Source organism: Lissotriton vulgaris, chromosome 5 (genome assembly GCF_964263255.1).
Source record: "Lissotriton vulgaris chromosome 5, aLisVul1.2, whole genome shotgun sequence".
Classification (NCBI taxonomy): Eukaryota; Metazoa; Chordata; class Amphibia; order Caudata; family Salamandridae; genus Lissotriton; species Lissotriton vulgaris.
The window spans coordinates 1,979,604,183-1,979,624,335 of NC_141693.1; the positions used below are offsets into that span (position 1 = coordinate 1,979,604,183).

General features: G+C 41.1%; 1 protein-coding gene across 2 annotated transcripts in view; it reads left to right on the plus strand.

Annotated features, from left to right (window-relative positions):
* The window catches only part of LMX1B (LIM homeobox transcription factor 1 beta), a 210,156-nt gene extending 192,895 nt beyond the window's left edge, over window positions 1-17,261 (plus strand). Inside the window, exons 3-8 of one of the 2 annotated variants that reach the window (XM_086924710.1) lie at window positions 2,640-2,872; window positions 7,539-7,717; window positions 10,211-10,288; window positions 13,265-13,331; window positions 14,817-14,978; window positions 16,318-17,261. In XM_086924710.1, coding sequence (XP_086780836.1) covers window positions 2,640-2,872; window positions 7,539-7,717; window positions 10,211-10,288; window positions 13,265-13,331; window positions 14,817-14,978; window positions 16,318-16,475 — 877 coding nt within the window. In that variant the 3' untranslated portion in view covers window positions 16,476-17,261. The remainder of the gene's footprint in view (window positions 1-2,639; window positions 2,873-7,538; window positions 7,718-10,210; window positions 10,289-13,264; window positions 13,332-14,816; window positions 14,979-16,317) is intronic. The other variant, XM_086924709.1, reaches the window with a different exon arrangement.
* Window positions 17,262-20,153: the final 2,892 nt, after the last annotated feature.

Here is a 20,153-nt window from a genome sequence, read left to right on the forward strand (position 1 = left end):
GCCAACAATTATAACACATGATATGCATAGCCCAAAAATTATAACATAAGCGTTGCCTAGCAATCATCACAAAATATATATAGCCAAGCGATTGGGGTTTATGCCAGACTACACCTGCATGAATCACAACCTCTTGACTTTAAAATAATATGTAATATTTTGGTGAGTACATTTTGAGTTGAATATTCACCAGGTGTCTTTTTTATTTAACCAGGATGTTTAAATCATGCTCAAATCTCCCTGCAGCCATGTGTTACCTGCTTAGTACTCAAACCAATGGTTTTTGCCACAGATTTGATGACTTCTTTCACAACTAGGACATTTTGCTACTTAGAGAGCCATATATAGAGCGCTCTGAGTGATGCAACCCTTTCTAGGAGCTGATTGTTTATTGTCCCTGTATTAGAAGAAGCAGGAGACCTGGAGGTAGTGTACTGTGCTTCTTCTACTGACCCTTCAAGTGACCCTTCAAGAACTCTGGTTATGTTTTGTTCTTAATTATGGATGGGTGACCATCTCCTGGTGTCCACGCTATGCGGAAGTGACTCACAAGTGACTCCCCGTAACCAAGATTCCCTTCTACAGACTCTGACAGTCCAAAATTTATGGAAAAAGATGTCTGTGCCCTTCATAGGTAGGGAGACCAGGCGTTGAAAACCAAAAATGAGCGCGTTACACAGAAGTAGGGCTTGGATTTTTCATCGACCTGGGGCACATTGTGACTTAACTGACAACACTAACCACCAGGAAAAACAAGCAACGAGGCACTGTTGGAAAATGTGCTTAAATTAGTCGGGATTGATGGTGAAAATTTGTGACTGTCCTGGCAAATTCAGGACACCTGGTCGCCCTATTCATAGGTCTACGAAGCGGTGACAGTGTGGGCTTACTTATCCTCTGAGGCACAGCGCAGGCTTGGTTTTTTAGGCCTGTTCAGATTGGCTGGTCTGCTGCCAGTCTGATTGGCTGCAAAGATCTAGACACTGGGAGATACTATGTCTCCGGGGACGAGTAGGAAGCAACTGCGGGTGCACTGCATTTGAGAAGTTGCAGTTCCTTGCTGCCCTGCCTGGCCCCTTGCAGCTGAAAATCTCTCTAAAGCTTGCTCATATAAAAAAAAACCTTAAAATTTCCGAGTCTGAGGGTTTTTGTAGAACTGCAGATCCTGAATCCTAGCACTTCTTAAGTTGGTTCGAACAGTAGAACAATAACTTACAATGCATATTTGTCTATTCATAAGACCCCCACAAATGCACGTGCCCCTGTGGCCATTCCTTTATATTCAGGTCCAGTTAATTCTTCCCACTGGGACTGCTGAGCCATTACTACAACAGGAACTAAAATATCATCCTTTCTACTCACTGCGGCGAGCAGCCAACCCTTACTTAGATACGTGTCCCACTTTTGGGCTAAACCATGCTGTGCATGCAGACAATCGTTGGTCTGTTCCACGAATGAATGCACGCCACTGTCGGACAGGCAAAGACAGTGGTGCATTGTGGTGCCCCTTGCATCACACCTAGGGATCCATTTCCAAAAGCTGTTTGCTATAGAAACAAATAGGTCACACACATTACAAATGGGTCAACAACAACTTCATGGATGGCTCTGTGATAGAAAACCTCACCCACCACCCTAATCCGAAGTTTACTAGTGGTAGACTCCAGGAAGTCCCTGTTCCAGCTGTGTCCTGTCTCCACAGTTCACCCCAAAACTAATGATGACCCTTTGTGGCGGAAAGATGCTGGATACTTTCTCCAGCGCTTGTGCATGCATCTAGGTTGCATGACAAGTTTTTAAAAATATTTTTTATTTTAACTTGTTCTTCCACAGAGCAACTCAGTATGTTACTATCAGAATAGGTTGCATGACAAGTTAAGCAACTTAACTCACGCCCACTCCAGGAAGCCGTCTTAGCGTACGCCCACTTCAGGAAGTTTGTATTAAGTTTCGCAAGTGCCCTGAATAGCCCACAGTTGTGAAGTTTCAATAAACGTGGAAGTAAAAACCTGTAAAAATTACATCACATAACACAACCATCCTGGTAGGAATTCACTAAGCAAATGTACTTCGGATACCGTAAAAAAACAATACTACATTTTGCTGAGGAATTTCCTAAAAAAAAGTTTCAGTGAGAAATTCTTGTACTTAAAAAGTCTTTGTTGGAATTCCTCACTGCTGTAAAATCCATCAACTTTTGAATTTTATAAAAATGTGAACTTTTCACAACTCTGCCGGCAGTAATCTAGCCCTATGTCAGTATGGTTAAAAGGTTTATTGGTTTTCTGGTGCTGTGTGTATATTAGCACTTTACTGTGCCAACTCTCGTTATGTTGGTGTTATTTCCTGCACTTGTTGCATGGTTGCCAAACATGCTCTTTAATGGGATGCAAGAGGGTAACAGGGTGTCAGGTCAGTCCACAAACTTCCGGAAACCGATGAACTGGGAAGTAATAATTCTGTAAATTGCCCTCACTATGACCACATTGATAATGAGTGGGTGGCAATCACAACAACTGGTAGAAAGTTGGCATAGCCTCCAGGGGCCACTCAATGCTGTGAATGGAGGTCTTGTCTTTAGCAATGTACTTCGCAGGCATTGCGAAAGGTTCTCTAACTCTGGGCTCTTCTCTTTCCAGGCTCTTCGCGGCAAAGTGCAGCGGCTGTATGGAAAAAATAGCGCCAACGGAGTTCGTGATGCGAGCCCTAGAAAGCGTCTACCACTTAAGCTGCTTCTGCTGCTGCGTCTGCGAGCGACAACTGAGGAAAGGCGATGAGTTTGTGCTGAAAGAAGGACAGTTGCTGTGCAAAAGTGACTATGAGAAGGAGAAAGATCTTCTCAGTTCCGTCAGCCCCGACGATTCCGACTCAGGTAATAATCCGCTTTATAATGCACAACATTGGCGACGAGGATGTTGGTTGAGGCCTTCCTACCTACTCAACAGTAAAATGTGATCTTCGTGCCAGTTCCAATGTCACTTCCACCTAGCTGGCTGCACACAAGGTAGGCATTTCCAAGGCACGCAACTAGGTAAGTACTAAGATGAACATGAAAATATTATTCCTGGACCTCTTAGGCGGAGCACTACATCACCCAATTCATTGATTTCCTATATCCTAGTCGAGGGCCACCATTTCTCAAAGTTTTGGTTTTTGCAGATGGTTCACACTGTGCGCTCCTTCTTGGTAGAAATAACATTTTTACCTTCTATTTTTATGGAAAGGTAAGGTTCTCACCACCTCAGGCTTGTGTTTTATTCATCCTTGTCCATATGATAACTCCTCTTCAGTATGGCCTGTCACTGGGAATGACACCGCTCCCTTGGACAGGGCTGTCCCTTGACATGGAGTCTGACGCTGGTGTTTGTGCTCTGTGGTGCCGCCCCAGGGGTCTCATATGGCTAATGTCCAACATGCCTAGTTCTTGTTTTGCTTCTGTTGAGGCTTTTGTTGACTTGACTATCCCCTCGTGGTAACACCGCCTATCGAAATACTAATACCTCAGGGTGCCTTTTTCTCTGGTATGGCATGACCTCCCAATAAAGTTTTCTGTAAATTGAAATGGGGAATAACACGATAAATGTGCATTTTTTACCCTGCTCTCAGCTTCAAAATGTAGAATATGGAGGCCCTATCTGCCTAGGTTAGTGCAGATGTCCAGCGATTATCGCAGCTGCGTACAAGTACTGCCAAATATATGGAGCAATACATTTTTAGTGTGGCCACTCATGGTACTCTCAACACAGCCCAGTTCCTGGTGCATGATGGCACATATATAGTATATACCTTGAACCCAGCCACGGCACGTGGAGGGAGTTTTGGCGGGGCGGAGAGGCGGGGCGGGGGAGGGGCAGGGTGGGGGGTGCTAAAAACTGGAGTATGGATAATTGAAGGTAAATAAACAATTTAATTATTAAAACGAATTTCGTAGCGTGCCCTGCATCGCAAAATGCGATGCAGAACACGCCACGAAATTCGTTTTATTTATTAAATTGTTTACTTACCTTCAATTATCCATACTCCGGGTTTTAGCACCCCCGCCCCACCGAAACTCCCTCCACGGGCCGTGGCTGCTTGAACCTCTCCACGGTCAGACTAGGTCCGGAAATAGGCCCGGGCACCAAAAATTAAAGTGCTCCTCGTCAGTGAACAGACAGCTAAAATAGTGTCTGACGTTTGCATATCAGACCAGTTTTGAACCTGTGTTTTGTTGGACTTGGGAGGCTGAATGCATTTGAGCTTGTTGTAGGCAATAGTTGTGGTAATATTAGGAAATCAACAGTAAAAAGAAAAGGCTTGTCCTATAGGCCAGTCCCACCCTGACCCTCTCTGTGTTATCTTGTGCATTGTGAAGCACTTTGCTCCCTTCTGCTGCAGTCTGCGGCATACACATATAAATATAACAACAACAATAATAATAATAATAATAATAATAATAATAATAAGGAGAAGAAGAAGAAGAAGAAGAAGAAGGAGAAGAAGAAGAATATTAATAATAATACGTTGAGTTGAGATACAATTATCCTAGCGACACGTTGCCGCTGAGCGGTGGGTGATGTGCTCATCTCCTGGTTGCTGTCACTGGAATCCTGGCTCATTGGGTGTAACCAGCTCCTAGTTGAACCTTTCTGCGAGTGAGTGAGTGAGTGTCCTCGCAGACAGGGCGCTGCAGCTCCCGCAGTGGTGTGTAACACCAGGGCCATGTGCACATCTGCTCACTGCTGTTGAAATGAACCGAAGAAGGTGGAAACAGCTCACACATCATCAGTGCTGTGCAGGAGGAGTGCTCTGTCGTGCTTTATGTCATCCTCTGATTCTGCAGCAGCTCCATGCATGTCGTTAATATTTAGTTTCTGTACTTCTAGACTAAACCTGAACAATGGGCGTCCCTTATTTAATGCACTGAAAATAAGAGCTGCGTTGAAGGTATAAAGGGATTTTGTGCAATCGACGAGTGTTGCGGTCATAAAACGCCTGGTGCTGCCATATTTCCAAAAATAGAACCAGGGCTTTAAATACTACATGGTCAGAATGGAAGTGAATGTTTCCAGTTTCCCCATTCTTCGAGCTATGTACCGGACAGAAGATGGGGCGGGTGGACGAGGAATTTACTGGGAACAATTTGGGAAACGACATTTACAGCAAAATTGAGAGTGTGCATGCTTTCTGGACCAAGAGAGATCAGATATGAAGCAGAGAGGGCCGCGCGCCCTTGCACCTTCTCTCACAAGTTGGCAGGGCCAACGCACCCTTTCAGCCTTCTGAGCTATATAAATGGGGTCACATCTGCTGATCAGTAACAATGTTTGTTGTGCAAGAGAACAATAGCTATGTGGGACAACTGGCTGAAGAAATGTTCAGCTCGAATATTCTGCTGACGTGAAACCTGCTGCCCCAGCTGCTGTGTAGGTGTGCACCAGATGTTACCACAACGTGTCACGTTGCCCTCTCTTGTGCAACAGGGCAGAGAGGCTAGCACAAGGCACCCTTCAGTTGCTGGGCTCCCCTGGTGCATTGGAGCGCCAGTCTCCATGTCCTACTGTTTCAAAGGAGATCCCCGGAGTTCTATGCAGGCTTGCACTGATGACCAGACCAACCACGAGGAGGGTGCACAGGGCCAGGGCTGTGTGCAGAGAGACCTGTCTCTGCTAAACTCCAAGAGGCGTGGATTGTGCAAGGCAGGCAGGGGCAGGACTCCCTGGCTCCACGTGCTGGTCCTTTTAAAAGACAAAACTCATACCTTCATCAAATCTTTGTGCTTTAACTGCAGCGCTCTCTCCAACATTGGAAAAGTGACAGCTACAGCACACGTGTTTTCTCCCATCATGAAACCAAATTTAGGTCTCAGAAAAATTAAGCAATGCCCGACAAAAAAATCAAATGTATAATTTCTTTACAATGTAGAAATCTATAATACGTGAGCGTTGAATTCTGTGTCGGTAAAGAAAACCTTTTACATTTTTTTGCAAAAAAAATAATAGGTATTTATTTGCATATTCCCCCTTATTTCTTCAAATGAAGTACACAGACTTGGCAAAAAAGAGAATAGAAAAATGTTTTGCTTTCTGAGCTAGGCTTCTACAACTGTGCAGCATCAGCCCTCACCTTGCAGACCTCAGCTCTGACACGCTGCTGTCTCTGGGAGCAGCCGGCTGCGGTTCCCAGTCCATAACACAGCTCCATTGTCTTTATGGGCCAGATGTTATGGCTACACGTGCTACAGTATGTTTGCAATAGAGACCGCCGCCATATTGAGTTACATCTGATGCCACGGGCCCCGGATGTCATGTCCAACCTGGTCGTTCACACACATGCGTGTGTCACGTGACCCTTCTGCAAGAAGATCAAGCCAAGAGATCTACTGAAATGCATTTTTGAAAACAAATCCTTAGATAATAGAATTCTCTTCATCTCCTTCGAATAAAAATAAGTTTATAGTGCCATCAATGTTTACTTTAAATGTGCCCTTTTTAGGAAATTGCAAACTATCACATGTTTATTGTTCTATTTAATAGTGGTTTATTTGGTCTTTTTTTTAACTTGGCAGATGTAAAGCTTTCTTGTTTAAAACCACTTACAATTTTCCCAAAATCTTATTTTTGCAAAGACTAAAATTATAAATAGCAACCTACCACTAAACCTAACAATGGGGTTTGTGTTTAGGATGAGATATACGGTTCAAGCGCGCCCATGCACATATCAGTAGGGACCTGTAATTGAAGACGAGAGTGGGTCTTCGGCCACTCTCTTCTAAACAAGTAACATGGTTGGATAGAAAGAACAGCCACCATTTGTAGGCTAATAAAATAGAAATGCCACTTTAAAATCCTCTGTATGACAACAAAGAAGGGACTATACGGTGAAAACCATGGGATGCGCATATATATATATATATATATATATATATATATATATATATATATATATATATATATATATATCGGCAGTAGTAACGGTCGAGTTCAGGAAGTGGTCAGTTTTTCTTCTACAAATATTTACCTATTTCCTGTCTAGAGAAACTGAGATACTGATTTGTTTTTTTTATAAAGGATGATTGGTACTTGTGGGATATGGTGAAGTGTTTTATAGTGTAAGTTTCCTCAAATACATTTTTCCTCTCCATTGCCTTATTTTAAATTATCCGAGTGATGTAACCATGCTACAACAATGTTTAACTATTTTAGAAAAGTGAGAATTTATAACTGATTGTGCCAATGTGACATCACAACAGACTTCTCAGTCCTCACTGGGCTCTGACCCTAACTGTCTGAAACCTTTCTCAAAAACATTGTACTGAAATTCTGCTAGGATGAACTGCTCTTTGTACTTTATGATTCTTTGTATAATATTTAATATAATTCTTTATGTAATTTAATTTTTAAAATCTCAACTTACTTATACAAAAACATCGCTTTGCTTTATCCAATAATTTCTCCCCTGCACATCTAACTATACTGCGTATTTGAAATTACCTCTAGGTGAAATTGGCCTCCAATAGACAAGTTTTTAATGATGTTCTGCTAAAATTGTATCACCAGTTAAGAGCGACGACGAGGATGGGGACATCAAACCTTGCAAAGGACAACCCACCCCAGGAAAAGGCAGCGATGATGGGAAGGACCCAAGAAGACCCAAGCGGCCTAGAACAATCCTCACAACACAACAGAGGCGGGCCTTTAAAGCGTCCTTCGAGGTGTCCTCCAAACCCTGCAGGAAGGTAAGCTACTGTGAGGGAAATTCTAAGCTAATGCACAATGGACTACATCAATCTAGCGCCCTCACATTCCTGCGGAAAAAAAGTGTATTTTAAAAAATGTGCAGATATAATTTGCAACATATACTGAAAAATGAAAAAATATTCCACATGGTATGCAATACCAGGCACAGTGTTATTGCCCTTTGGTTTTTGAAAAATGTAGTTTATACATTTTTATTTAAGTTATTTGAAATCATGTAGACCTCCCCCAAAGAAGCAGTATGGCTGATATCTTTTTTATAAACCTTTGATCCGTATGTAAGCTTTCTAAACGTGTCAGAGCTTCAAAACTTTGTTACCGGGTATGAGACAAACCGCGATGCACTTAAAAACTGTTTCAGATGTAACAATTTTGAATTTATTTGTTTCTGTAGAGCACTGCATGCTTTTGTGAATCTGTTTCTGTGAACTTTCTAAAATAGGTTGAATGTTAGATGAATAGAAAATGGCGGGTTTTAAAGCTGTACGAATGCTTGGAAGAATCGCGACTCTATTTACACGTTTCGGAGTAAGAGCACTGCGGCTGTTAGGCCTGCCCCACTAAAGTCTTATTGAACAAGTGCGAGTTGGGCCTGTCGACTCTTAGCGAGCACAGACTGGATTGAGTTTTGAGCAATAATGATTGATTTTTTATTTTAATTTTATGGCTCAGCGTTTTGTGTAGTGCTTAATTTCTAAAACAATAATCCTTGGTCAGCAAAATCCGGGGGTGGGCAGGGGTGCTGAGAACCAAGGCTGGCTGGCAAGGATGGCTCTTTCATCCACCACCAGACACTCACTGCCCCTTTACCTTACCCCTGTAGGTTCTTTTTCCTCCCCGTTTTCCCCATTTGTCACCGTTTTACTGTCTTTCTCTTCCGCCTTCTTTTGCCCTTTGGTGTTTTTCTATCTCTTGCTCTAGATGAAAACCTGAGAAGAAAAATAAGCGCTAGTTTGAAAAAACAGTGCCTGGCGAGACCCACCGGCAACCTCCGGCTCAAATAAAGCACTGACTTTGTGCAAAGTAGGGAGTCTGAAATTCAATGATGGGTACCCATCATGCATCTGTAAAGCTGGAAATGGAGACAAGTTTCACATATAAACAAACCAGAATCCATTCATATCATGTGCTAGTCTGTAATTAATCCAGGTTCAAAACAACGGAAAATCACAGAAAAAGAAATCCAAATATTCATTTACATCCCAACCTAGAGGTGTGCCTTCTGCCTAAGCATGAGCGAATTTTGCGGATCTCGCGTTCGCGAATTTTGCGGATTTGCGGATTCGCAATCCGCAAAATCCGCGAATTCCCGCGAATTTGCGGATTTTTTTTTTTTTGTGTTCGCCCGTGTTTCTGCCAGTTCGCGAGGGTTTTGTACACTTTCGCAAATTGCGAACTTACCTGTCGGGTCGCAAGTTTCGCGAACTCTTTGTTTCTACGTGTCCAGCCTGTTTGGGACACTCTTCTTCATCACTGCCACTCTCTGTCACTACTGCCACTCTCTGACTACTCATGCCACCCTCTGGCCCACCCATGCCACCCTCTGTTTCATCACCACACCCTCTGGTTGTCCAGTGTACATTATTTTCGGCAAAGCAAAGCACACCTTCCCTGCCTCAAGTGACCTGAATTAATTTGGGGCTGATTCATGTGTCACAGAATATTTTTTTAGCTGGCACCTGCTTCCTTAGTGCGCCCTGATTAGTGATCTTTTGCACTTGCTAAGTGCTTTCATTGTTGCAAAATTAGTTACAACACCTGCCCTGCCCCAACTGACAATAATGAATTAGGGGCTGATTAATGGATTTTAACTTCCAGCCTGGCTCCTGCTTGTCTCCCTTAGCTGTAATTCAGGACCTTTGTGGCATATGTGTAACTATTCTGAGGTTCAGAGCAGGGTCACATACTAGTTTCAACTGGCAACTGAACTCTGGAGGGGCCCCTCAGGAAGCACTCCAGGAAATGGCTACTAATGATGAGCCTGAACTTTTGAACCTGGTAAGTAGTTACTTTCAGTTTTGCTAAGATCGTATTTCTGCAATTTTGCACTTATTCGCGGGGCGCGAACTCACGCGAACAGTGCGAGCAGTGCGAGCAAAATCCGCTGCTCGCGGATTTGCGGATTTTGCGGGAAATTCGCAAATCTCGCGGATTGCGGATTTCCCGAAAATCCGCAAAATCCGCGAGCGGAACGGATTTTCCGCCCACGCCTACTTCTGCCTCACCACGTTCTCCGGTTTTAGTGCATTGTTCCACCAGACCTAACCTTTTTAAAAAATCCCTGTTTCCCCACATGCTAGACTCCTGCTCTATATATGGGAAATGTTCACAGACCCCACTCTAACTTTTACTTGAGAACAATGGTTTCCAGCTCAAATTTATAAAATTAACATTTTAAAAAGTGCAAAAATGTAAAATTGAAGTGTTTTGTAGCAACGGGAGTTCTCAATTTGCCCTTATTTTTTTTAACACAGGTCAGGGAAACATTAGCAGCAGAAACGGGGCTGAGTGTACGCGTTGTTCAAGTTTGGTTTCAGAACCAGAGAGCGAAGGTAAGTGTGAATCCGGAAAATTGGTTTAAATGCATTTGCCAAATTTAGCACCCACAGTCTTTCTGGGCTTACTTTAAGAGAGTATGTTACAACATTAAATACGGTACTATACATACAATACCATATGTGTCCATGCATGCTGTCATGAGATGTGTAGGATTCTGAATAATTTGTGAGGGATGTTCGCACCTCGTCGATGGTGGAAGAAATTGTCTGAAAAAACCATAGAAACATTTTTAGAAAAAAGATTCTGCACCAGTGTTGTTGAAACTCCACAAAGTTTGTACAGTTCATAAAGTTGCCACAGTTTTAACAAAATGTTGAAAAGTAGGGGGAAGCAGCAATTGCTAAACTGTGCACCCCCGATGTGAGATTTTCAACTTTAAAATTAATTTCCCTCGCCATTCTTCATTTGCCCCTCCCCATCACATTCTTACTAAACACACACTTATTATTTCACACACTATTTTCAAATGTACTGCTCCAAGATTGGCTTCCCCATCTTGGAACGGTAAATTAAAAAATTTAAAGAATGCAAAATGGACACCACATCATGTGTGTTCATGTGTGGTGATATTCATGCATCAGTCCAATTTGTAATGTCATGACACATAGGTGTGCATGTGTGATAATGCGGCCATGCGCATATATCATCACACTTCTGTTTTGTTGCTGATGCAGTTCAGCATCACCAATAACCATTTTTTGCTGAATAGAATTGGCAAAAACCAGTGGCAAAATCAATAGGTCTGCATTGGCAAAGCCAAAAGGAGAGATTACATTGACCTTGCCAATGATTGTATAAATGTATTATTTTAGAGATAATTGTTGAAGAAGTTTAGGATTGTCCACAAAAACATCTTCACATAATACTGGACACAGTAAAACAGAAGTATACATCTCCTGTACAAGTTCATTATTCTCTACAAATGATTTTTTCTGATACAAAAGGAGCAATGAGTGTGGCAAAATTAGATGTTGTAAAACAAGGGAAAATGGTGCAATTGAAAGCAATTATTGTCCTTTTAATTTGTCTCAATAGGTTGGATTTTGGAAAACAACAGCAGCACGTTTGTGTTCACAATAGTCCACGATTATTTTATAAACTGAAATAAATGTAAAAATAATATGGAGTAATTTTTAGTTTCTTCATAAAATTATTAAAAAATTAGTGAAGAAAATACAGTAAAACAATATCCCATTGCGCGGTCGTACAAAAACAGATGTACTAAAAAGGGAGAACAAGTTCAATGTGTTGCTTTTTAAAAAATTGTCAGAAAATATTTAGGTTTACAGATAGATGTAACAGATATGTGGTGGTCCATGAAAAGAACATGAGAACATCCTTTTCAAATAAAAAGGCAGAAAGTAAAAGTGGCCCACCATTGCCTACCTCCAGATACAAGCCCAACATAACTTAAAGGCATAAGCAGAAGGTGTAGTTATGGTAATTGTCATGGAAGTTGAGAAGAAAATTGACATGAACGTTTTTTGATCTGGCCTAGAATTTGCGTTATATGTCTTGCCATCCTCATGTAATTAAAAAAAACATCCAAAATAAAAATGACATGCATGTAAACCTATACAGAGGGGCATTGGGTCATCCACCCTCATCTATTTTTCCTCCCCCCAGTACAGTGTACAAGAAAGGGGTGATGGGCCAGCCAACGTCAGCAATTGGCTGTCTTGCACTGAAAGTGATGGGATTTTCCTGATCACATAAACACATCTGCTTAAAAAATAAGTGCTTATTATTTCCAAGACTTTTGGGCTCCCAAAGAATCTTATTTTCCTGTGATAAAATTCAAAAGGGTGCCATTGCACCTTAATATTTGGAAAGCAATGAAGAGACACTGTTTCTGCAGGTAATTCCTTATATAAATGCAAACATGTGGTAATGCAGGCTCACCGGAGACAGTAGAGCAATTTTAGGAAGTGCGTTAACACTGCAAAAAAATAAATGCTCGAAGTGAGGGCCTTTCACTATTCACCATGATTATATCATTACAAAAACTCAAAAATATGGTTTATTTACAAAAGACGGATGCATGACATTCTTAACGTGTTTATTTTTAAAACACGCAATCAGCATTGCTAGACGAGCTTTAATTCACATGATCAACAATGTCACCAATATGCATGAAACCTGCCAAGAGGATTCTAGAGATTGACATGTGAGAAAAACAAACTCATCCGGAGTTTCACGCAGACAGTTCTTGTATTGTCCTCTGGGTCTCATCAGAGGATTTTGTGGTAAAGAGCGGGCAGTAATTCAGTTTATATATAATTGTTATTTCGAGAGGAAAAGGCAGTGGCAGGGAGCAGGCCAGGACTCAAGTGTGGCTGCAAGATTTTATCTGGTAAAGCTATAGCTTGACACCGAGACAGCTGGCCCAGCCTTCCATCTTCACTCGTTGACCGCCAAACCTTGCTAGCTATGGCTCTCGGGATGAGCTTCATTGCAAAGTTGACTGGTTTCCAAGAAACTGAGCTGTAACTGGCCTGGAACACTTGTCTAACAGGCTTAAAGTTTATATTGTTATGGTGATTTGCATATAAAATTTTAATGCATGGATGGTTTGTACTGCTTCAGAATGTGGGTGCCCACTCGTGGGCTGAGATGCTGATCGGCCGCAGTGAATGCTGTGGACAATGATTTTGTTTAAGCTTGAGGGTTCTCAGTAATAGATCAAATTGGATGGTGGCCTTCTTGTTGAACTCCTATTCAAGTTAGCCCTTTCTCTGAATCAAGGAAAGAAATAAAAGCTGTGGGTGTGTCCATATGTTTTGGCCAACAATTGCCCCTGTGATTCACACACATCCTTTCTTAACAATTTTGTCAATACATCTTCTGAAATGTGTTCTACCATTGAGCGATAGAGCCACGGATGTAACATGTACAGTGGTTCTGAAGATATTGTGTTTCAGCGAATATAACTTTGATAAAGCTGACAAACATATTTCCTTCATATCCAGATGAAGAAATTGGCTCGACGGCACCAACAACAACAAGAACAGCAAAACTCCCAGAGGCTGGGGCAAGGTACGGTACAGCACTTTTGAATACCTCCTATGTAGTCAGGTAGCAGAGGTGGACAGTGGATGCCCATGTTGTGAGGGAGTGTGAGCCAAATTTACTGCACACCCTAGTGTCGTATTGAAATCAGAGAGCCTGGAAGACCCAAGTCTTCGTCTTGTGTCTGTAGTTCCTTTGGAGATGTGGCACCTGCCATGTCAACACTGCAAGATGTGAGTCCACAACATTGAGTAGGGAGTATCGGGGAAAACAATTTCGAGAAGTAAAGTATGTATAGATTGTCTATACAGATGTGGAGTTAAGAATAAAACCTACACTTCCCTCTATGCACTTACCTTTTGATACTTTGGTTCTCGACTTTCTGGCTGTGGTACTAAGATATCTCAATATTCCCTACTCGATATCCCAGGCTACTATCGTATGGTACAACCATATCCCATGCGTTATTATTTGTTTCCAATAATGAAAGTTACTGAAGTGGATATGCATACAATGACAATCACAAACCAGTGATTTTTCAACCAATCGTACACAACTAAATACTTCTTTGTGGATCTGAAGCGTTGAGTTGCCCATAACGTAAAATGGTGAGAAATCAAAAATGATAAGAAATAAATGTACCAGTCCAAGCAAATGTTGACTGTACTTTCCATTTGAAGTCAGCAGCTCTTTCTCCTTTCTTATTTTATAAAGTGGGAAGATTTGGAGAAATGTTGTTGGTATTCGATTCTGGGTTGGTGCGTGTGGTATTGTTATGATTACAAGATATTCAAAGCACAAATGCACTTTATCCTGGATAACAGCACTGAGCCGAGAACTGGGTTGACATAAAGTTCTAGTTGGTACAGCATGCTGATGGATTTCTGGAAGGACAAGTGGCATAGGTGAATATATAGTACCCGTTAATATAAGGCAAGCTCAATTGGTTTACAATAATGTATAGTACATGGAGGATTCAAAGATTCAAAAAGCAAAGACACTTGTTTTAAGTGCTCAAGCTGACCAATAGATATGTTGCAGACACGTTTGGTTGCATCGCTCTGCCTGTGGGCCATGTAGTGATGTAACGTAATTTACGTACGATAGCCAGACATGTGCGTTGACAGACATATGACAGATTTAATATACTGCCTATTGAAGTATGTAAACTTTGACATGAGCTCCAGCTGATTTGTAGGATCCTGTAGCTGTGTTATGAATATTCAATGATGAATGTCTATTACAGTCGCTGGTGAAAAGGCAAACATACTCTTATCACCTCAGTCTGGCAGTGTTTCTTAGATTCGATAACTTTCACTGCGGTGATACGCTACCGTAAGGAATATTCATTCCAGCTGCTGCACGCCATTCTTCATCGAATGTTTTGGGTTAGGCTGTTAGAGTAATCTCAGCAAGCGTCACTTTGCATTACAATTCGCTTGACTAACAAGATGGTAGCTTCCACCTATCGGATGTCATAAATGCTAACGTAGCTTGTGCTTTGTTTTACAGAAGTAATGTCCAATCGAATGGAAGGGATCATGACTTCATACACTCCCCTCTCCGCACCACAGCAGCAGATTGTAGCTATGGACCAGAACAGTTACAGCACAGATCCATTTCAACAGGGGCTTACCCCTCCTCAAATGCCAGGTGACCACATGAATCCTTATGGTAAGCCTTGCCACCCGCTATCACAGATTCAGACACCACCTTTTTGTATTTAAACCAACAAGCAAGGGTACCATTCAAGCGTCCACCGCTTTAAGAACAGAGTCTAATCACTAACATGTTTCCCAACCGCCTCTGTGTCGGTATGCGTCAGTCTGCAGTAGCCTTGTTAGCTGCGGAAACCTGTACTTGATTCTTGAGGGATCTGGCAACCTTCAGTTCTAGGGCTCACAGGAGGTGAGCTAAAACTGTAAGGTGACATCCAGTTATTGTAATGGGCCTGGACTATGCCTGATAAAAAGGTTGGAGCTTTGAAAACAGCCTGTACCATTCCTGGCCAACCTTTCTTCTTGCTTGGAAGGCTACAGCTCACTTCCATGTAAGAATGGAGTAGATGATATTTCCTCTCATTCCATTCCATCAAATGTTTTTCTCTTTTACCTTCACTACTCCTGAACTTTTTGAGTGTGTTCACCTTTGAGATTTTATATGTCTTGGTGGTAATTCTAATTTTAATGATAACACAAATATTTTTTTTATGTAGCACTTCATACCCCACTTTCACAGTTTGTAAGTGTTATAAACAACAACACTTGCAATTACTGAGTGTGGAGCCCGCTCTTTTACAGCTACATCATGTCTTAATGAGTGCCATTCATACTGAAAAAACTATACTCTAACTTTGACCTACACAATTATTTTTATTTGTGACATATATCTGTACTTTTTCTGAATACATTTTGGTAAATGACAGACTGGCATATATGTAGCATGAATCCAACCAGTTTTATTTTCAGAACAAATTCTTCATAATGAAACTACAGAGCAGTCAGAAATAAGATATTACAATAGTGAACAGAGAGGTGTTGTCCATTTTGTGAGTCTGTACTGAAGAAAGGAAGGAGTTGCTGCCCAAACTGCCTCAAAGTGCTGCCGCTCACCAGCAATAGGTGACATCCCAATTTGCCTCCCCTACAAGCTCCCAACATTGTAATATTCTAATAAGTTATAAACACCTACTAGAGTTTTCACCCAAATCCATTTACAAATTATCAATTTATATAAGTCTATTTAACAATCCTGTTATTAATTTGTGCAATTAACAATATTGCAAAAAAGGTTGTGCCACATTTTGACTTAAATTGTAAACTAATAACCAGTGACTCTGGCCTCCATTTTGAAGGCTAGTCCTTTCTGCCGTACAGGTTGACACTGGATGATGTACAGCTCATTTTTGTAACTGTCCCTTTTCCAAAAATGTGACCAATGATATTAATACATGTATTTTTTCCCTCTGCTTAATTTAAAAAAAACTTAATTTTAAAAACCATTTCTTTTGCAGGAAACGACTCCATTTTCCATGACATTGACAGTGATACCTCCTTAACGAGCCTCAGCGACTGTTTTCTTGCCTCGTCTGAAGTCAACTCCATGCAGGCGAGAGTAGGAAATCCTATTGACAGGCTCTATTCCATGCAGAGCTCGTATTTTGCTTCATGAAGGCAATGGGAGAGCCTTCACCGGCTGCATCGCAGCAAACACTAGACTTACAGGATGGACTCTACAGCCATAAGTTGCGACCCGCACCCTCGTTCTTCCTCCATCAGGACTTCCGTCATGTTGAAAACACTCCAGAATGTCGATTGGAAGAATGGGAAAGGGACAATGGTGGAAAAGGCCTCTTCCAGCCGGACCGCGGAGAAGCAAGCAACCTCAAGGCTGGAATGGAAAAAAGTGATCCTTTTTTAAGAAAAAAAAGTAGAACTCACCTTGTACAAAAATCAGTATTTGTATATGACTATGCACCATTTAGACCCATTTCCTTAGGATGTTTAATATTTAAAGAGCCACTGATACTTATATCAGATGACTAGAAGGCTGAAAATGTTGGGGAAGGACGTTTTTGACCCCGCTGCATGATTCATCACACCGTTGTGAAACACTTTCCATTTGAACTGTGAGAAGTTAATGTAAATGTGATGTCCGGCATTCATTTTCTTTATACACTTTTTTCTACCTAAAGATAGATCAATCCATACTAGACGATAGCCCTTATATTGTATGCTATGTAGGATTTGGTTAACACTACAAACCATGGAAAAGGCAGCGGATTTGGTAGGATGGTCACGCCAGCTCGGAGGAGACCGCATGTTCTGGACTGAAGCGTTTAGATTAAGGGTCTGAAAACACTCCAAAAGGTGCGTCAAAGAAAGAAAAAAGATCTTTATTTAATGACCTGTAAAAAAATAAATAAAACATTTGTTTGCAACTAACTCCAGACTGTAACTGTCGCCCCATGTGGTTTTCATTGCAAGTTGTTTATTTAGGTTTTCAGTCCACACAGAAATGTGTAAAGTTACTAAAGGTGGATTCCAAACAATGTCTTACTTTGTTTCAGACATTTTTCACTTCCCTGCTAAAGTAATTTTGCTAGGACATCTCAAGTACAAGAACTCCCAAAAATATGTTATATTTGGTCATCAAACTGATGTGGTGAGAAACGGAGCTGTTAGTTCAGACATGTTGTTCTTTCTGCCAATTTCTGACTAGATGTTATCTTGAAACATAGACAAATCAGGAAGTGCTTTGGTTGGTGTTTCTCTCATTTAATTACCTTTTTCACTCCTTTAAGTTTCTTGCTTAGGGTGAATTTTACAATTTAAAAATTGATGGGCACATAAAAACTGTTTATTACTGAGTTTGACTTGTAGTTTAGGTAACCTTCCTACATACGATTTTTACTTCGTTTTTATACGTAATTTATGTTGACCCAGATTCTGAGGTATGCTAATCTGATGGGAAGTACAACAAAACCACTACAAAGAAAATCTTATTCACTTTGTGGCCAAACCCCATAAATAGCTTTGCAAAAGGAAAACTCCTCGCAACAGTATTTTTGCCCATAATTATAGGTTATAAGCTGTCTACATATTGTTTGCTCATGTTTTGAAAGTAAAACAAGAAATAGGCGTGAAAAGACATAACAACTTAGCAGATTCGTTTTTTTCTTACTGCATGGGTGTTCGCGTCTTTATGATCCTCCTCATACAGACAAGAAATTACATTAAATTAAAACTTCAACTTTTTGATAACAACAGGAGAGCGCATTTTCATACATAATTTAACCACTCTCTAAAAAAGGGACTAAATTATACCTTGCCAGGATTAATTCACAAAATATTTGCATGTGTGATCTGTTTTCAGGTGAAAACTTTTTCCTAAGACTCCAGGGCTAGGGACAGTTAGAAAATGGGAGACAGCAGAGACAAACTGACAAATATTTTGACTAACTTTGTGATACTGATTTCATGAATGTGTTTCAAGTGTGTGTAAAACAATTTTGTGGATGATGCTTATAGGCAGGTTGCTGTGGTCACGGGGATTGAGAAAAAAAGGGCATTAACAGCAGCTGTTTCATTTACACCAAAGCAGATACTAAAGACAGTAAAAGAAGAAAGCAGACCAAGGTTCCCGACCTGGAAGCTCTGGATGAAAATGACTCTGGGCCAGATGTACGACTGTTTTTTGCGGTCGCAAACAGGAGATCGGCCCGTTTGCGACCGCAAAAAGGGTCCTGGCATGTACAAACACTATTTTGCGAGTCACAGACTCACAAAATAGCTTTTGCGACTTTCAATGTACTTCAAAATACCATTGTTTTGTAGCCGCAAAACATTTGCAATTTACCACCAAATTAGGTAGGTGGTAAACACTCACAAACGGGAAGGGGACTCTAGGGGACCCTTTCGCCTCTGTGAGTGTGTGCAAAAATATTTTTTAAGAGCAGGAATTGGTCCCAGGGACCACTGCCTGCCCATAAAAAATGAAACTGAAAAGTTTAATTTTTCTTTTTTAAATGCACCCCGTTTTTGTTTAAGGAAAACAGACTTCATTTGATAAAATAGAAACTGCTTTATTTAAAAAGCAATCCCAGACATGTTGGTCTGCTGACCCCAGCCACCACCATCCCTGGGAGTTCTAGCCATTCCAATGGGGTAGCAAATTGCGACTGCCTAATGAATATTAATGAGGCATGCAATTTGCGACCCTATTAGGAATAGCAAAGAGTGTCTGAGACACTGTTGTACATTCAATTATGTGAATAGCAAATTGCATCGAATTGTGACTCGCAAAATTGAATACAATTCGTAATGGCGTCCCCTTACAGGAACTTCACATTTAGCTCATATTGAAATGGAACAAAAATCATGTTTAAGATGCTATAGGTTGTACAGCCCATGCACCAAGCCTTCCTTCCCTCCTTTGTCTCACATCCCTCCAGTCTTCTTGGATTCTCCTTCCGAGGCTCAGTTTTCCACATTTAACTTCTTTTTGAGCCTTTAGCCTTCTGACGCAGTTTAAGTCTAATCATAGCTCAATATTGCTTGGTTGAATAATACTTCCAGTGCTGGCGAAATAACAAAAAAATAAGCAAATGGACTATATGTTTTTTATTGTATAGTCCGAGTTTTGGTTCTCTAATTTAGAACTTTCTGATATCTAATCCCGTTCCTAATCCCAGAGCAATTTAAGAAGCATCAGGTCCTAATATGTTTGATTGTGTCTTCTTTTATCCAGCATGAGGTTCCCTCACTTGTCATTCTCTTTCCAGTGTTTTTTTTTCTACATCTCCAAGCAGAAACACATGTTTCCTAAACCCATCTGGTCATTTAATAACTGTACAACCTCTCTAAGAACTCAAAAATAAACCATGGTTTGACTAGCTCTAGTTTCTTGCTGCAATGCACTCTAAAATGCCATATGAAAAGCTTTGAACATTTAAGAGTGTGCATCTACTAACTCAATAAGATTTGTCCTTGAGCAGACTAGGTGTGCAACAGATCTGCAAGATTCTCATCTGCAAAACAAAACATTGTGCAGAGCATCCCTCAAATGTGTCCTTAGCACCTGTGGTGGTGCGTCTGTGTAAACCGATGTCATTAGGCCATTCTAGGCTTGGCAAAACCCTTACAACACGGGGCATTTCATCAAATAAACAGCGTCTTGTGCGTCTATTGGTGTAATCTCTTCCGTCTGTACGGTGGCTGCAAATAGACCTTAAACTTCTTACACCAAGAGAGGCTTAGCACTTTGAATGTAACTTCCTGACTCCCTAACTCTACTTTTTCAACATTATTTAGGTCCCGACACATCCATTAACAGACCATTTTAATGTAC